General features: G+C 45.4%; 1 protein-coding gene and 1 non-coding gene across 28 annotated transcripts in view; both read right to left on the bottom strand.

Moving 5' to 3' along the window:
• Positions 1-11,596, bottom strand: part of USP28 (ubiquitin specific peptidase 28) — a 79,998-nt gene extending 68,402 nt beyond the window's left edge. For 12 of the 27 annotated variants that reach the window (XM_021926568.2, XM_021926570.2, XM_021926565.2 and 9 more), the window contains exon 1: positions 11,469-11,596. Coding sequence is in view for 13 of the 27 variants with exons in the window: in XM_021926572.2 (XP_021782264.1) it covers positions 11,469-11,525 (57 nt within the window). In the remaining 14 variants the exon portion in view is untranslated. Of the gene's footprint in view, positions 1-3,935; positions 4,063-11,468 lie in introns of those variants that run through there. The other 15 variants (XM_021926552.2, XM_021926559.2, XM_021926562.2 and 12 more) reach the window with 5 other exon arrangements.
• On the bottom strand, positions 1,262-1,321 carry LOC116269874. The gene has a single exon (XR_004177685.1). It is a non-coding gene; the product is annotated as a U7 small nuclear RNA (small nuclear RNA).
• Positions 11,597-16,948: the final 5,352 nt, after the last annotated feature.

Below are 16,948 nucleotides of genomic sequence, written 5' to 3'. Positions count from 1 at the left end.
TTGGGAGGCTGAGGCGGGTGGATCACCTGAGGTCAGGAGTTTGAGACCAGCCTGGCCAACATGGTGAAACCCTATCTCTACTAAAAATACAAAAAATTAGCCAGGCATGGTGGCACATGCCTGTAGTTCTACCTACTCGGGAGGCTGAGGCTGGAGAACCACTTGAACCCAAGAGGTGGAGGGTGCAGTGAGTCAAGATCTCACCACTGCACTCCAGACTAGGCAACAGAGTGAGACTCTGTCTAAAAAAAAAAAAAAAAAAAAAAAATTTAAAAAATTGATGAAAGAAGTTAAAGACCTAAATAAATTGAAAAACATCCAGGTTCATGAACTGGAAAACTGTACTAGTCAGAGTTCCCCAGAGAAAGAGAAGGGAAAGGAGATAAATATAGGAGGTGAGACTTATTACAAGGAATTGGCTCACATGACTGCGGAGACTGAGAAGTCTCAAGATCTGCAGTTAGCAAGCTGGAGAACCAGGAGACCAGCGGTATAGTTTTAGTGTAAGTCTGAGGCCCAAGAACCAGGCGAGCTGAGTGTGTAAGTTCCAGTCTGAGTCTGAAGTCCTGCAAACCAAGAGAGCTGATGGTTGTCTAAGTTCCAGTGCCAGGACCGAGGAAGATCAATGTCCCAGCTCTAGCAGTCAGGCAAGCAAAGTTTCCTCTTAGCATTTTTGTTCTATTCAGGTCTTGATTGAATGAGGCCCACTACCCACATTAGGGAGTTCAAACTGCTCTACACAGTCTACCGATTCAATGTTAATCTCATCCAGAATCACTCTCATAGACACACCTAGAATAATGTTTGACCAAATGTCTGCATACCTCATGGCCCAATCAATTGACACATTAACTTAACCATCACGAAGACAGTATTTTTTTTTGAGATGGGGTCTCAGTCACCCAGGCTAGAGTGCACCTCACCCTCCACCCTATGAGCTCAAGCGATCCTCCCTCCTCAGCTTCCCAAGTAGGTGGGAACACAGATGTGTGCCATGAAGCCCAACTAAGATTTTTTGTATTTTTGGTAAAGGTGGGGTTTCACCATGTTGCCCAGGCTGGCCTTGAACTCCTGAGCTCAAGTAATCTGCCCATCTTGGCCTCTTCCCAAAGTGCTGGGATTACAGGCGTGAGGTGCTGCGACTGGCCACAAAGACTTAATACTGTGAAGGTGGTAATACTACTCAAAGCAATTCTAAAGTTCAATGTAATCCCTATCAAAATTCCAAAGGCCCTATGTGTGTGCGTGTGGCAGGGGGCTGGGGGGACCTCTAGTGAAAATCAGAAAACCTGCTAGACAAATTCTAAAAGCTGCAGTGCTTTGGCCTTTCTTGCAGAAATAGAAAAGCTGATCCTCAAATTCATACAGAATTTCAAAGGACCTGGAAGAACTAAAACAATATTGAAAAGAAGAACAAAGTTGGAGGACTCACACTTCTTATATCAAAACTTAGTATTAATCCAAAGCTACAGTTATCATAACAGTGTGGTACTGGCATAAGGACAGATATATAGACCAATAGAATAGAACTGAGAATCCAGAAATAAACTCATATCTATGGTCAACTGATTTTCAACAAGAGTGCCAAGACCATTTGGTGGGGGAAAAACCATGTCTTCAACAAATGGTATTGGTACAACTGGATCTCCATAGCAGAAGGATCACACTGGACCCCTACCTCACGCAATACACAAAATTACTCAAAATGGATCGACAACCTAAATAAAGAACTAAAACTATAAAATTCTTAAAAGAGAACACAGAGATAAGTCTTCATGACCTTGGATGTGTCAATGGATTCTTAGATATGACACCAAGAGCACAAGCAACGAAAGAAAAAAATAATAACACTTTTGAGCCAGGCACGGTGGTGTGCACTTGTAGTCCCAGCTACTTGGGACACTGAAGTGGGCTGATGCACTTTTCTTCATCAAAGGGCATTATCAAGAAAGTGAAAAGACAACCGGTGTACAAATTCAAGAATAAATACATACATCAAGAAATACAACAAGAAGTATACAGTGATGGCCGGGTACGGTGGCTCATGCCTGTAATCCAAACACTTCAGGAGGCCAAGGTGGATCACCTGAGGTCAGCAGGAGTTCAAGACCAGCCTGGCCAACATGGTGAAATCCTGTCTCCACTAAAAATACAAATATTAGCCAGGCGTGCCTGTAATCCCAGCTTCTTGGGAGGCTGAGGCAAGAGAATCACTTGAACTCAAGAGGCGGAGGTTGCAGTGAACCGAGATCATGTCACTGCACTCCAGCCTGGGTGACAGAGCCAGACTGTCTCGAGAAAAAAAAAAAAAAGAAATATATAGTGTACAAATTATGAAAAAAGTGAAAAGACAATGGGAGAAAATACTTTTAAATCCTTTTTCTGGTAAGGGTCTAGCATCTAGACAATATAAAGAATTCTCTTTGAACTCTCTTTAAGTCAACAACCAAAAAACAGACAACTCAATTCAAAAACAGCAAAGAACTTAAAAAGGTATTTCTCCAAAGAAGATATATAAATAGTCGATAAGTTTATAAAGACAGTTAACATTAGCCGTAACATTAACATGGCCAAATCAAAACCACAACAAGATGCCACTTCACACCATTAGGATGGCTATTATCAAACAAAAACAAAAAATAACAAGCGTTTTGATGAGGAAAGAAAAAAACTAGAACCCTTGTGTATTGCTGGTGGGAATATAAAACTTCCACAGCAACCATGGAAAACAGTCTGGCAGTTCCTCAAGAAGTTAAACATGGAATTACCGTAAGTCATCAATTCCTTCTAGGTATATATACAAAAGAACGGAAAACAGGTACTCAAATATGAGTATATGAATATTCACAACAGAACTATTCATAATAACCAAAAGGTGTAAATAACTCAAATGTCCATCAACGGAAGAATGGACAGGCAAAACATGATCTATACATACAGTGGAATATTATTCGGTGATTAAAATGAAGAATAATACATGCTACAACTTGAACAAATCTCAAAAACATTACAATAGCCGGGCGCGGTGGCTCAAGCCTGTAATCCCAGCACTTTGGGAGGCCGAGGCGGGCGGATCACGAGGTCAGGAGATCGAGACCATCCTGGCTAACATGGTGAAACCCCGTCTCTACTAAAAATACGAAAAACTAGCCGGGCGTGGTGGCGGGCGCCTGTAGTCCCAGCTACTCGGAGGCTGAGGCAGGAGAATGGCCTGAACCTGGGAGGCAGAGCTTGCAGTGAGCCGAGATCGCGCCACTGCACTCCAGCCTGGGTGACACAGCGCGAGACTCCGTCTCAAAAAAAAAAAAAAAAAAAAAAACAAAACAAAAAAAAACATTACAATAAATGACAGATGCCACACACAATAGATCACATATTGTATGATCCATTTAGATGAAATCATTCTAATAGGTAAATCTAGAGACAGAAAGTAGATTGGTATTGCCAGGGGTTGAGGGCAGTGGGGAATAGGGAGTGACTGCTTAATGGTTATAAAGTTTTCTTTGAGGGTAATGAAAATGTTTTAGAACTAGACAGAATTGGTGATTGCACAATATTGTGAATATACTAAATGTCACTGAACTTGTACACTTCAATTTTTTTTTTTTTTTTTTGGAGACAGAGTTTCATTCTTGTCACCCAGGCTGGAGTGCAGTGGCGCGATCTCGGCTCACTGCAACCTCTGCCGCCCAGGTTCAAGTGATTCTCCTGCCTCAGCCTCCCAAGCGGCTGGAATTACAGGTGCTCACCACCACATCTGGCTAATTTTTGTACTTTTAGTAGAGATGGAGTTTCACCACATTGGCCACGCTGGTCTTGAACTCCTGATCTCAGTGAGCCACCGCTCCCAGCCCCACTTTAAAATAATTTTATGTTATATAAATTTTGCCTCAATTGAAAAAAAAAAAAAATCACCTGGGTCCAGTGGCACACACCTGTAGTGGCAGCTCTGCAGCAGGCTGAGGCAGGCACAATCCTTGTGCCCAGGATTTTCAAACAGTAGTACACCACGATCATGCCTGTGAATAGCCACTGCACTCCAGCCTAAGCAATACAGCAAGACCCCAACTCTACGAAAAAACAAATGAATAAGGAAACCTGTATACATATCCCCATACAGGAAGGAAGGAAGGGAGGGAGGGAGGGAGGAGACATCAGAAAGTACTAACTTGGGCAAGAAGATTGAAAAAGAAAAAGTTGTTTAGAAAATGTTGTTTAGAAAACCTTCTTAGGGTTAAAGTGCCTAGCAGCCATCATGTAGCATGTAGCTGGTACTTACTGAGGTAGATCTTTAGTTTGGTTTTGTGTGTCTGATATTTTGACCCCTGTTTTATGTAGAAAGCCTAGATGCTGGAAATAGTGCCATGCAGCCCAAACTCCAGCACACATCAGCCTCCTGGCAAATCTCAATCTTCCTCAGCATCAGTTTCCAGAATGGAAAATGAAGTACACCAAAAGCTTTGACAGCCCTGTATGACTATCAAATGAAGTACTGCAAACAGTCATTATTAGCAAAATGAAGAAATGCAAAAGAAATGTAAAATACTGGGACTTGCCTGTCCAACTAAACTCCTCTAGAGTTTACGGTAAAAATACTGATATCCTGTGTTATAGTTTTGGTTTTATCACTTACTTACTGTGTCACTTTGCAAATTCTACTTCCTGGTCATACCAAATTTTATTTCATAGAGTGCCTAACAGGGTTCAATGAAAAGTTATTAAAATTATTAAAGTTATTAAAGTGCTTCATAGTCAAGTGGTAAGTCAGAAACTTTGGTTTTAGAAAGGCTTGTACTAAAGTTGGAGAAATGCTATGCTTCAAGTCTGAATGGCTTGAAGTCACAGCTCTGCTACTTATAATTTAATCACAGTTGTAAGCTGCATTTCTCATCTGTAAGATAGAAGCAAATGGACTTCAGTTTAAAATCTCACACGAATAAAGAAAAAAAAGAGCTAGGTACCCTGGTTTACGCCTGTAATCCCAATACTTTGGGAGGTTCAGGCGGGAGGATCACTGGAGCGCGGGAGTTCAAAACCAGCCCGGGCAACATAAAGAGACCCCCATCTCTACAAAAAATAAAAATATTAGCTAGGCATGGTAGCACATGTCTGTAGTCCCAGCTACTCAGGAAGCTGAGGTAGGAGAATTGTTTGGGCCCAGGAGGTTGAGGCTGCCGTGAGCCATGACTGACCCACTGCACTACTCCAGCCTAGGTGGCAGAGTAAAACCTTGTCTCAAAAAAAAAAAAAAAAAAAAAAAGACAAAAGAAAGAAAAGGAATAAATAAATCTTACATGAGGCCCTTATAAGGCATACTAACATCTGAGGTCGGGCACGGTGGCTCATGCCTATAATTCCAGCACTTCTGAAGGCTGAGGCAGGATGACTTGGTTCACAAGTTTGAGACCAGCCTGGGCAACACAGAGAGACCCCATCGCTACAAAAACTTTTAAAAGTAACCAGAGGCTGGGCGCAGTGGCTCATGCCTATAATCCCAGCACTTTGGGAAGCCAAGACAGGTAGATCACTTGAGGTCAACAGTTCAAGATCAGCCTGGCCAACATGGTGAAACCCCATCTCTACTAAAAATACAAAAATTAGGCGTGGTGGCATGTGCCTGTAATCCCAGCTACTTGGGAGGCAGAGGCAGAAGAATCGCTTGAACCCAGAAGGTGGAGGTTACAGTGAGCACTCCAGCCCGGGCAACAGAGGGAGATCTGTCTCAAAAAACAAAATAAAATACAAGTAGCCAGGAGTGGTGGTGCATACCTGTGCTCCCAGCTACTCAAGAGTCTGAGGATTGCTTGGGTCTGGGAGGTCAAGGCTGCAGTGGGCCTTGATGGTGTCACCACACTCCAGCCTGGGTGACAGAGTGAAACCCTATCTCAAAAAACAAACAAGACGTCTCAGTTTCCCTATCAGTAATAAGATAATAGTTTACACCTTGCTGGGTTTTTGTAAATAAAAATGTACGGGAAAGTGCTTAGGGTGGCATATAGCATATGGCAGACACTAGCAATACAAGTGTACGTTCCCATGCCTAGTATAACCACCCTGGGAAAATAAGTATGCAGCAAATGTTTATAGCCAAGGAGGTCGATATTCAAGCAGAACTGTTCAAAAAGCACAGGGAAACAGAGTATAGAAGTCATATATATAGAACTCAGGATGAGAAATACAGACATGGAGCCAGGCACGGTGGCTCATGAGTGTAATCCCAGCACTTTGGGAGGCTGAGGCGGGCAGATCACCTGGGGTTGGGAGTTGGAGACCAATCTGACAAACATGGAGAAACCCTGTCTCTACTAAAAATACAAAATTAGCTGGGAGTGGTGGTGCATGCCTGTAATCCCAGCCACTCAGGAGGCTGAAGCAAGAGAGTAGCTTGAACCCAGGAGGCAGAGGTTGTGGTGAGCCAAGATCGTGCCAATGCATTCCACCCTGGGCAACAAGAGCGAAACTCTGTCTCAAAAAAAGAAAAGTATCAGCAAAAAAGTGGTAATGAGGGATCATAAAAGCATAAAATAATAAAAGTATGAGGGGGCCAGATGTGGTGGCTCATGCCTGTACTCCCAACACTTTGGGAGGCCAAGGCAGGAGGACTGCTTGAGCCAAGGAGTTCAAGACCAGCCTGGGCAACATAGTAAGACCTCGTCTCTACAAAAAAAATTAAAAAACAGCCAAGCGCGGTGGTGCACGCCTGTGGTACCAGCTACTCAGGAGGCTGAGGTGGGAGGATCGCTTGAGCCTACGAGGTCAAGGCCACAGTGAGCTATAATCACATCGCTGCACTCCAGTTGGGTGACAGAGGGAGAGCAGGCTGCTGAGCAGATTCTGATTACATAAAACCACTCACTGCCTTTCAACCTAACCTGCTGCTGCCTAGTCACTCCCTCTGCAGGCTTCTGAACAATCGGCCATTTGCTGGAGCCCAGACTGGTCCACACAGCCATCTAACTATTGGGCTTTTGAGGAAGCTGTCATTGCCACCTTAAATTCTGTAGCAGAATCTGGGAACCAACCTCCCTCAATCTCCTGTCAGCTAAGAGTTAGTCTTGTTCAGGTCTGTATTTTCCAAGTTTTGTATATTGAGTCTGAATACATCGTCACTGGAAAAATGTTTTAGAAATGAAACAGGTGGGGTTAGAAACTTTGTTCCAAAAGCAAACAAAAGGAGGAAAGTGGAGACAACAGCTGGACTGGGCAGTAGACGCTTTTGTTGCTGTTATTTGGTTTCAAGATAGAGGACAAGTGCATGGCAAAATGGAAAATGCAAATTCTATCCATATGCTTTTCAAAATGTAATATGCAAATGAATCACCCAAGAATCTTGTCAAAAGGCAGAAACTGATTGACTAGGTCTAGAGTGGGGATACAGGCAGTGGTATGCTGATTGGCAGTGTATTGGCTTGTTTCCTTGGTATATATTCCCACCCTGGCACAGTTATCAACATGAGGTCACTGAACACAGAGCTGGAAGGAGATGTACGAAATCAGCTGGAGAGGCAGAGCAAGCTGGCTCTAGCACACTCAACTCTCTGCATTTCTAAATCCTAGGGGATGCGAATGCTGCCGGTCTGTGGACCATAATGTGAGTAGCAAGGGAGAAGACAGTAAAGGTGACTAAGGAGAAGGGACATAATAGAAAGAGAAGAGAGACATCATCTAGATCAGAGTTTGTCAAGCTCAGCACTATTTTATACAATTTACACATAACTCTGTTTTGAGGGGCTTACTCCTGCACACTGCAGGATGTTTAGCAGCGTTCCTGGCTTCTACGCACTACATTCCAATAGCATCCTCCCTCCGGAGTCACAATCGGAAAGTCTCCAGACATTGCCAAATGCTTCCTAGATTACAAAATCTCTCCCTAGTAAAAACCACTAATCTAGGTTTATCTCTAAGAAATGAAAGTTGGGGCGGGGGGGCGGGAGGAGGAAGGGAACCTTTTCCACCGAAATAAGAGAAAAGAGATGAGATGGAGTAGGGATACGGGGACAAAACATGAGGCAGGGAGCTCTTTTTAGACATCAGCGAGTTCAGTCAAGTAGAAAAGAAGATTATCTATTTAGAAAGACTGTAGGGAGGACTGGAAGTTTAAAACATTAGGAGAGTTCTACAAAAGGCATTACAAGAGTAGTGGAAAGTCTGTGATTCAGAGCAATGGGTCCATCAACTATGAGACAGGACAAAGGGTGCCTTGGGCTCTTGGGGTCAGAACTGCCTAGATACAATTCCAACTGTATCATATCCTCGCTGGCTGACCTTGGACAAATTACTTAGCAAGTATAAGCCTTCTCACAGAAACCTCGTGGAGTTGTGTAAGTACTGAGAGAATGCTATGTTAAGTTCTGAGCACAGAGTCTGGCACATTGTGCATGCTCAATTAGCATTAGCTATTACTATTATCAGCATTATTTTCCTTGGTAAGTACTTGCTTCATTTTACTACTTATTTAATTTCTTTGATGAAACAGAACACACGGGGAGATCTTGCCAATAAGACGCTATTGGCCAGTAAGCCTTAAAAATACTGTTTGTATTTGGGGGCAGAGGGGCATGAGAGGTGTGGAACCAATCACTGACTTACTGATGTTTTAAAAATCAGTTAATGAGACAAAGTAAAAGCAAATGAAAGGCCAATAAATCAAGAGAAAGCAAAAAGGGCATTAAATTTTCACTGAAACCGGCAGGTTTTTATAGAGCTTCAGCTGACATAAAGAATGTGTGATATGAACCCTCAGTACAGCTGCCAAGAATGACAGGTTTGTAAGAACCAAACCGACTTCAAGTTGTTTCTCCTGTAATAATAGTAAACTTTGCTGCTATAGAAGTCAAGAATTGATTGAAATACAGGAAGCTGTCAGTACGTAATCTCTTTAGATATTCGAATACCAGTTTGCAGTCTGGGGGATTTAGTGAAATCACTACGTGTCTACTCTCAGATTTGAGTCCATACTGAGAGCGTATTTCAAGAGTACTACATATTTCTCTCACTAAAATTCTTGGGAGGCCATAAAGGGTTTTGTCTGTCCTGTGTACAACTGACCAATAAGGGAAGGGAAGCAGTCTAGGCTTTAAATAGCTTCTGAGTGTCAGGGACGGATAGCTCTCCTCAACTAGAACAATGAAATATCCTTTAAGGGAAAGGTAGAATGCCTGAGAGAGTTCAAAATAAAAGAATCCATTCTAACATGAAACTTACCAAGATGAGGAAGAAGTTATTAAAATCTTTCCTATAAGATGCAAAAGGTACTTTTCCCGGAAGTTTCTTCAACCTATCCTGATAACTTTAAGCTTTTTATTAGCAAAAATAAAAGAGGCGAACATTATCAAGCATTCCATGCTTAACAGCTTTCCGTATAGGGCAAATCACTGGGAAGAACAGTAAATGTCATCACTCTGCAGGTGGCCAGGAATCAGAGTACTCCAGCCAGCCACAGCCACTGGAGTTCCAAGCCTTCCCAAAATAGCTATGACTTACATACAAATGCTCATCAAGTAGCTCACACACAAACTCTCAAATGGAGAATGCTGAAATAGGGTCACTACTCAAACTGCGGCAGACGTAAATGAAGATGCCCTGATTAATAGGCACATGGTCTTAAATGACTGAGCCACGACAAATTTAAATATGACTTCTCTCCCTTAAAATAGTTTCTTCTCTAAATCAATATGATGGTCTCCAAACTAAAATTTTCCCATGTTTTTAAGTCACTGTGCTAAAAACAAATAGAACTGATCTCTGAAGCCAGAGAAAAATCCTGACACATTTCAATAGGCACTTGTGAACATCGAACAATAACATTTCCATTAGAAATCAGTGCATGATACTTTCGTTTTGGAGTCCAGGACCTGGAAGTATATTTTTCTAACATGAGTTTTAAAAAGTGCATCCAGACTGGGGGCGGGGGCTCACGCCTGTAATCCCAGCACTTTGGGAGGCCGAGGCGGGTGGATCACAAAGTCAAGAGATTGAGACCATCCTGACTAACACGGTGAAACCCCATCTCTACTAAAAATACAAAAAATTAGCTGGGCGTGGCGGCGCGCGCCTGTAGTACCAGTTACTCGGGAGGCTGAGGCAGGAGCATGGCGTGAACCCGGGAGACGGAAGTTGCAGTGAGCCGAGACCGCGCCACTGCACTTCAGCCTGGGCGACAAAGTGAGACTCCGTCTGAGAAAAAAAAAAAAACTGCGTCCAGACTGGGCGCCAGGGGCTCACGCCTGTAATCCCAGCACTTTGGAAGGCCGAGGCGGCGAATCACCTGAGGTCGGGAGTTTGAGACCAGCCTGACCAATATAGTGAAACCCCGACTCTACTAAAAATACAAAAATTAGCCCGGCCGGCGGCGGGCGCCTGTAATCCCAGCTCCTCAGGAGGCTGAGGCGGAGGATGCAGTGAGCCGAGATCGCACCACTGCACTCCAGCCTAGGCAACAGAGGGAGACTCCGTCTCAAAAAAAAAAAAAAAAAAAGTGCGTCCATGCTAACTACTACTGGCCTTCCAGACAAAAGAGTAAAAAGATATAAAAGGATTCTCACCTGAAGGTATCTATCTGCCAGCTTTGTATGACAAATATAAAGTTTCTCACTTCCAAACTCGTATTTGAATAACTGGCACAGATTTCCCATTTTGTCTTGAAAAAGTGCAGTACTTGAGGGGTGAGGAGGTGGTGTTAAGTTATAACATTCCGAAGTAACACTAGAAGACTTGCTCAAATTGCCCTCTTCCCAAGTTTCTTAATACAGACATTAGCTTTTCTCCCAAACCAGGGTTCTTTCACTCTCACCATCTTAACTCAGAAGTCCTTGTATTGATTTCAGTCTTCTTAGACATTGGGAACAGGAGAGCATTATCAGTAGAATTTCTATTCATCACGCTGCTCCTCCCCCTTCTTAAAAATCTAGAGTGATGAATGCAATAATTGGGGAGGCTGCGCTGTTTTGTTTTCAAAGCTGGGTGGGGAGGGAGGGAAGTGGTGGTCACTGGGACCCCTGGTCTTACAGAAGACGGTGATAATTCCGGACTTTAAGTGAAATAACTTCGGTCTGCTTTAACCTTTTAAAAACGCCGCCATAAAACCGATTTAAAAGTCAAAGCAAAACAAAACAAAACCAACCAACGCTGCCGCTTTCGGAAGTTTCTCACCCCGGTCGGGGCCCAGGAGCGCTCACCTTACTGATCCCTGCGGCGGAGAACCCCACGTCCAGCCCTTTACATTTGGTTTTCCAAAATCTGGAAATCCCCCTACAACTTCAGCTCGCCCACGGACGCAAAAATGCAGTCCTCAATCTCCGCGGCCCGAGCCCCGCAGAGCCCTCGGCCTTCTCACCCACGCTCGCGGGCGCACCCCCTGTCCCGCCCGGCCGGGGCGCCCTCCGCAGCCCGCAGCCCCGCAGGCCCCGCACGCTCCCCTCAGGGCCTGGAGCCCGCCCCCAGCTCCCGCCTGCCGTCGCTGAGCCCACCGAGCTGTGGCCGTCGGCCGCGCCGGCCGCGTCGTCCTGCTGCAGCTCCGCAGTCATGGCCGAGGCGCCCAGCCGCGGGTCACCCGTCTCCCGCCGCTGCCACCGCCGGCCCAGCCTCTCAGGACTAGACCCCGCCCCCGCCCTCCACCCGGCTCCGTCCCGCCCCCGCCCTCCACTCTGCTCCGTCCCGCCCCCGCCCGCCGCGCGCGCCGGAGGCCCGGCCCACATGCCCCGCCCCCGGCATGCGCGCGCACGCAAGGCGCGTGGCCCGGGGCCGAACAGTTCTGCGTGCTCCCGCGCACGCCCGGCTGACCAGACGTCGGTCACGTGACCCCGGCCCCGCCTGTAGCGCTCGGTGGGCTTCACAGCCCGTGGTGGTTGCGGGCTACGCTGCTAGTACCCGGGAACTGGATTTGCGAATCCTGGGAGCCGCGTTCCTGAGTCTTCTCCGCTCTCTGCCCTCAAAACCTCATTTCTAGGACTGACCTCCGGCTCCACCCTCCCTCCACGGGCGAGTTAAAGCTGCTCCCCCGCCGTGGGAAACTGCCGAATGACCGTGCAATAAAGGATTTGCCACCAGGCTTTGTGGCCATTTCCAACTCCAGTGACATGAAAAAGTGTTCACCATCTTGAAGGAGAGATGGAGGATGAATGCAGTCGCTTGTCTAAAGCTAACCAAACGGACCAAAGCCTCCGTTCATGGGTGCCCCGCGTGGTGCCCTTAACCTTGATGCTGTTAACCTGGGCATGAAAGGAAAAATTACAGAGTTTTACCATTTTCGATTTTCAGAAGTTCAAACTAAAATTTTGTGTTACTTTGTTATGTTTGAGGCAGATATTTACGATTTCATATTAAAAGACCACGTGCTCCTATTGAATTGTTTTTTATTTGGTTGTTTGGTTTTGGGGTTTTTTGTTTTTTGGGTTTTTTTTTGGTTTTTTTTTGAGACAGAGTCTCACTCTGTCGCCCAGGCTGGAGTGCAGCCGCACGATCTTGGCTCACTGCAACTTACGCCTCCTGGGTTCAAGCGATTCTCCTGAGTAGCTGGGATTACAGGCACGCTCTACCACACCCAGGGTTTCACCATGTTGCCCAGGCTGGCCTCGAATTCCTGACCTCCAGTGGTCCGCCCGCCTCGGCCTCCCAAAGTGCTGGGATAACAGGCATGAGCCACCGCGCCTGGCCTGAATTGTATTTTCAACAACTGTATGGGAATTGTGATTACTCAGCCCTTTAAGATACAAATGTGTCATGATGGCAAACCCACTTGACAGCAGGCTGGGTGTGGAAGGGCGTCTTTTAAGAGTAGCACTTACACCCTTGCCCTGGTCTGGTCTGGCTCCCAAGCTACACTTTTAAGTGTGAATTTAACATAGACTGTGGCCTTTCCTATACTCCTGGCGTTGTTGTCGCTGGGATTGTTATGTTTCACCTGCAGGCCTCACTAGTCTGCATGCGGGCACAGTTTGTGACAAAAGGAAACAGGTACAGGTCAGGTGCAGCTCCCAGGAGAGGCCAGATTACTCTCGGGCCTGGACTAGGACTGCTGCTACTTCCACCACCTGGAGATACAGGGATCCCCTTCTCCTGGCAGATTAACTGGCAGATTAGCATGGTTGCAGTGATACTACCTTGGAATCTTCCACATTCGACAGGCTGTTTGTGTCTGCGATTTGTAGGACATTTTATGTTTGTGGCTCTGCCATTTTTCTTTTCCTAATGAGTGACTGTGTTTATGGCCTCAACCTGGGTGTCATTGCAGAACAGGTTGATTTCAGATTGATGTTGGTTTTCTTTTTTGTTGTTGTTGTTTTTGTTTTGTTTTTGTTTTTTTGTTTTTTGAGACAGGGTCTCGCTCTGTCATCCAGACTGAAATACAGTGGTGAGATCACGGCTCACTGCAGCCTTGAATTCCTGGGCTCAAATGGTCCAACTGCCTCAGCCTCTGAAGCAGCAGGGACTTCACGAGTGTGCCATGCCCAACTAATTTTTGTGTCTTTTTCGTGGAGATGGGATCTCACTATGTTGCCCAAGATGGTCTCAAACTTCTGGTCTCAAGCAGTCGTCCTGCCTTGGCCTCCCAAAATGTGGGGATTACAGACATGAGTCACCACACCCAGCCCACATTGATTTCTGAGTCTCGCTTATTTGCAGCATTGCCTATTTCTACACTGCTAGAATGCTTTATTTACCATGTCTCTGGAGCAACCCTTGTTTGTGTTTACACATGCATTTTAGGAAATTGCATGTTTATTGTGTGTAAGTGGTGTCAAAACCTATAACCCTTTGTATTTTTTTTTTTTTTTTTTTTGAGACGGAGTCTTGCTCTGTCACCCAGGCTGGAGTGCAGTGGCCGGATCTCTGCTCACTGCAAGCTCCGCCTCCCGGCTTCACGCCATTCTCCTGCCTCAGCCTCCGGAGTAGCTGGGACTACAGGCGCCCACCACCTCGCCCGGCTAGTTTTTTGTATTTTTTAGTAGAGACGGGGTTTCACCGTGTTAGCCAGGATGGTCTCGATCTCCTGACCTAGTGATCCGCCCGTCTCGGCCCCTCAAAGTGCTGGGATTACAGGCGTGAGCCACCGCGCCCGGCCAACCCTTTGTATTAGTCTGTTCTTACGTTGCTATAAAGAACTACCTGAGCCTGGGTAAGTTATGAAGAAAAGAGGTTTGACTCAGGAGCATAACAGGAAGCAAGACTGGGAGGCCTCAGGAAATGTACAATCGTGGTAGAAGGCAAAGGGGAAGCAGGCATGTCTTCCCATGGCAGAGTAGGAGAGAGAGAACAAAAGCAAAAGTCACACACACACACACACACACACACACACACACACACACACACATCTCATGAGAACTCACTATCACGAGAAATGCATGGGGAAAATCCACCTCATAATCCAATCATGTCCCACCAGGTCCCTCCCCTGGCAAGGTCTCCAACATAGCCTGGAGACATTTTTCCCATGGTCTTGGGGATTCACATTGGGCTTCTTGCTACTTATGCAAATTTCTACAGCTGGCATTACAATTTGACTTGAGATTTGGGTGGGGACACAGAGCCAAACCATATTACCCTTATTCAATAAAATTTTCTTTTTTTCTTTTTCTTTCTTTTTCTTTTTTTTGTTTTTTGAGACGGAGTATCACTCTGTCGCCCAGGCTGGAGTGCGGTGGCATGATCTCAGTTCACTGAAACCTCTGCCTCCCGGGTTCAGGCAACTCTCCTGTGTCTTCTGTGTACCCACAGGTTCAACTTGGAAGCTGCCAAGGCTTGGGGCTTCCATCCTCTGAAGCCAGAACCCGAGCTGTGCGTTGGCCCCTTTCAGCCATGTCTGGAGTATCTGGGACACAGGGCAACACGTCCCTAGGCTGTGTACTGCATGAGGACCCTGGGCCTGGCCCACAAAACCACTTTTTCCTCCTGGGCCTCCGGACTTGTGATGGGAGGGGCTGCCGTGAAGGTCTCCAATATGGCCTGGAGACATTTTTCCCATGGTCTTGGGGATTCACATTAGGCTTCTTGCTACTTATGCAAATTTCTACAGCTGGCATGAATTTCTCCCCAGAAAATGGGTTTTTCTTTTCTTTTTTCTTTTCTTTTCTTTTTCTTTTCCTTTTTTTTTTTTTTTTTTTGAGGCGGAGTCTTGCTCTTGCTCTGTTACCCAGGCTGGAGTGCAGTGGCGCCATCTCGGCTCACTGCAACCTCTGCCACCTGGGTCCAAGCCATTCTCCTGTCTCAGTCTTCTGAGTAGCTGGGACTACAGGAACCCGCCACCACGCCCAGCTAATTTTTGTATTTTTAGTAGAGACAGGGTTTCACCATGTTGACCAGGATGGTCTTGATCTCTTGACCTCGTGATCCACCTGCCTTGGCCTCCCCAAGTGCTGAGATTACAGGCATGAGCCACCGCGCTCAACCAGGTTTTTCTCTTTTCTATCACATTGTCAGGGTGCAAATTTTCCAAAATTTATGCTGTGTTTCCTTTTTAAAACTGAATGCTTTTAACAGCACCCAAGTCACCTTTTGAATGCTTTGCTGCTTAGAAATTTTTTCCACCAGATACCCTAAATTATCTCTCTCAAGTTCAAAGTTCCACAGATCTCTAGGGCAGGGGCAAAATGCCACCAATCTCTTTGCTAAAAGATAACAAGAGTCACCTTTGCTCCAGTTCCCAACAAGTTCCTCATCTCCATCTAAGACCACCTCAGCCTGGACCTTATTGTTCATATCAGTATCAGCATTTTCATCAGAGCCATTCAACAAGTGAGGTTGGGTGAAGGTACAGCCAAACCATATCAAAAAATTAGCCAGGTGCGGTGGCTCGTGCCTGTAGTCTCAGCTACTTGGGAGACAGAGGGAGGGAAATCACCTGAGCCCAGAACGTTAAGGCTGCAGTGAGCCTAGATCACACCACTGTACTCCAGCCTGGGTGATGGATTGAGACCCTGTTTCAAAAAAAAAAAAAAAAAAAAGACCACCAGACCTCCTATATCCTTATCTCTGAAAGAGATGTGTACAGGCCCTTTGGTAAATTTAGACCCTGAGTTTTGATTAAACCTCTTTCTGCTGGATGGTTGTAAACAGGGCTCCAGATCTAATAAATATAATTAATTTGGGACTGGATCTGATAAATCCTGTTAGCCTCCTTTAACTTCCACTTGGTGCTGGACATGGTAATCAGCTAGACATACCCTGTCCTACCACAACATTTAATGAGCAAGTCTACATCAGTGCTTGGTCATCAGTTGGCAAGTCTCACAGTGATCAAATATCAAAAGTGGGTATCACAGAACATGTGCTGTCACCACAGAAAATCTCATCTCATTCCTCTTAAGGGCTTATACATGAAGGCTCTAGAATAATTCTATTATTAGTCAATAATCATTTCAAGAGTATCCAGGGGAGAAAGTAATATTGATAAGAAGCAATAATAAACAATCGGTGTGTTTAAACAGGGAATAATTTGCAGAGTATTTTCCCAGAGAGGAAATTGATTTTTTTTCTTTTCCTGGAAAACCTTTTGTCCCAATGCTAAGTTATTTTTATTTATTTATTTTTCCCGAGATAGAGTCTTGCTTTATTGTCCAGAGCTGAAGTGCAGTGGCGTGATCTCGGCTCACTGCAACCTCCACCTCCCGGGTTCAAGCCATTCTCCTGCCTCAGCCTCCCGAGTAGCTGGGATTACAGGCATGCACCACCATGCCCGGCTAATTTTTGTATTTTTAGTAGAGACGGGGTTTCACCATGTTGGCCAGGCTGGTCTTGAACTCCCCACCTCGGCCTTCCAAAGTGCTGGGATTACAGGCGTGAGCCACTGCACCCAGCCTATAAGTTATTTTTTGAGTCAATGGATTTCTCCTCTGATTTACTGCAAATCCAAAATATAATTTATATTATAATAAAGTGATCTTGTTTGAATGATTGAATTCTTGTGTGGATTGAGGAGCTAAGTGACAATGAAGGGAAAATGTTAGGAAAA

The sequence above is a fragment of the Papio anubis genome, chromosome 12 (genome assembly GCF_008728515.1).
Source record: "Papio anubis isolate 15944 chromosome 12, Panubis1.0, whole genome shotgun sequence".
NCBI classification, from domain to species: domain Eukaryota; kingdom Metazoa; phylum Chordata; class Mammalia; order Primates; family Cercopithecidae; genus Papio; species Papio anubis.
The sequence above is the reverse complement of the archived record's forward strand: the minus strand, read 5'-3'. Positions and strand labels throughout refer to the sequence as shown.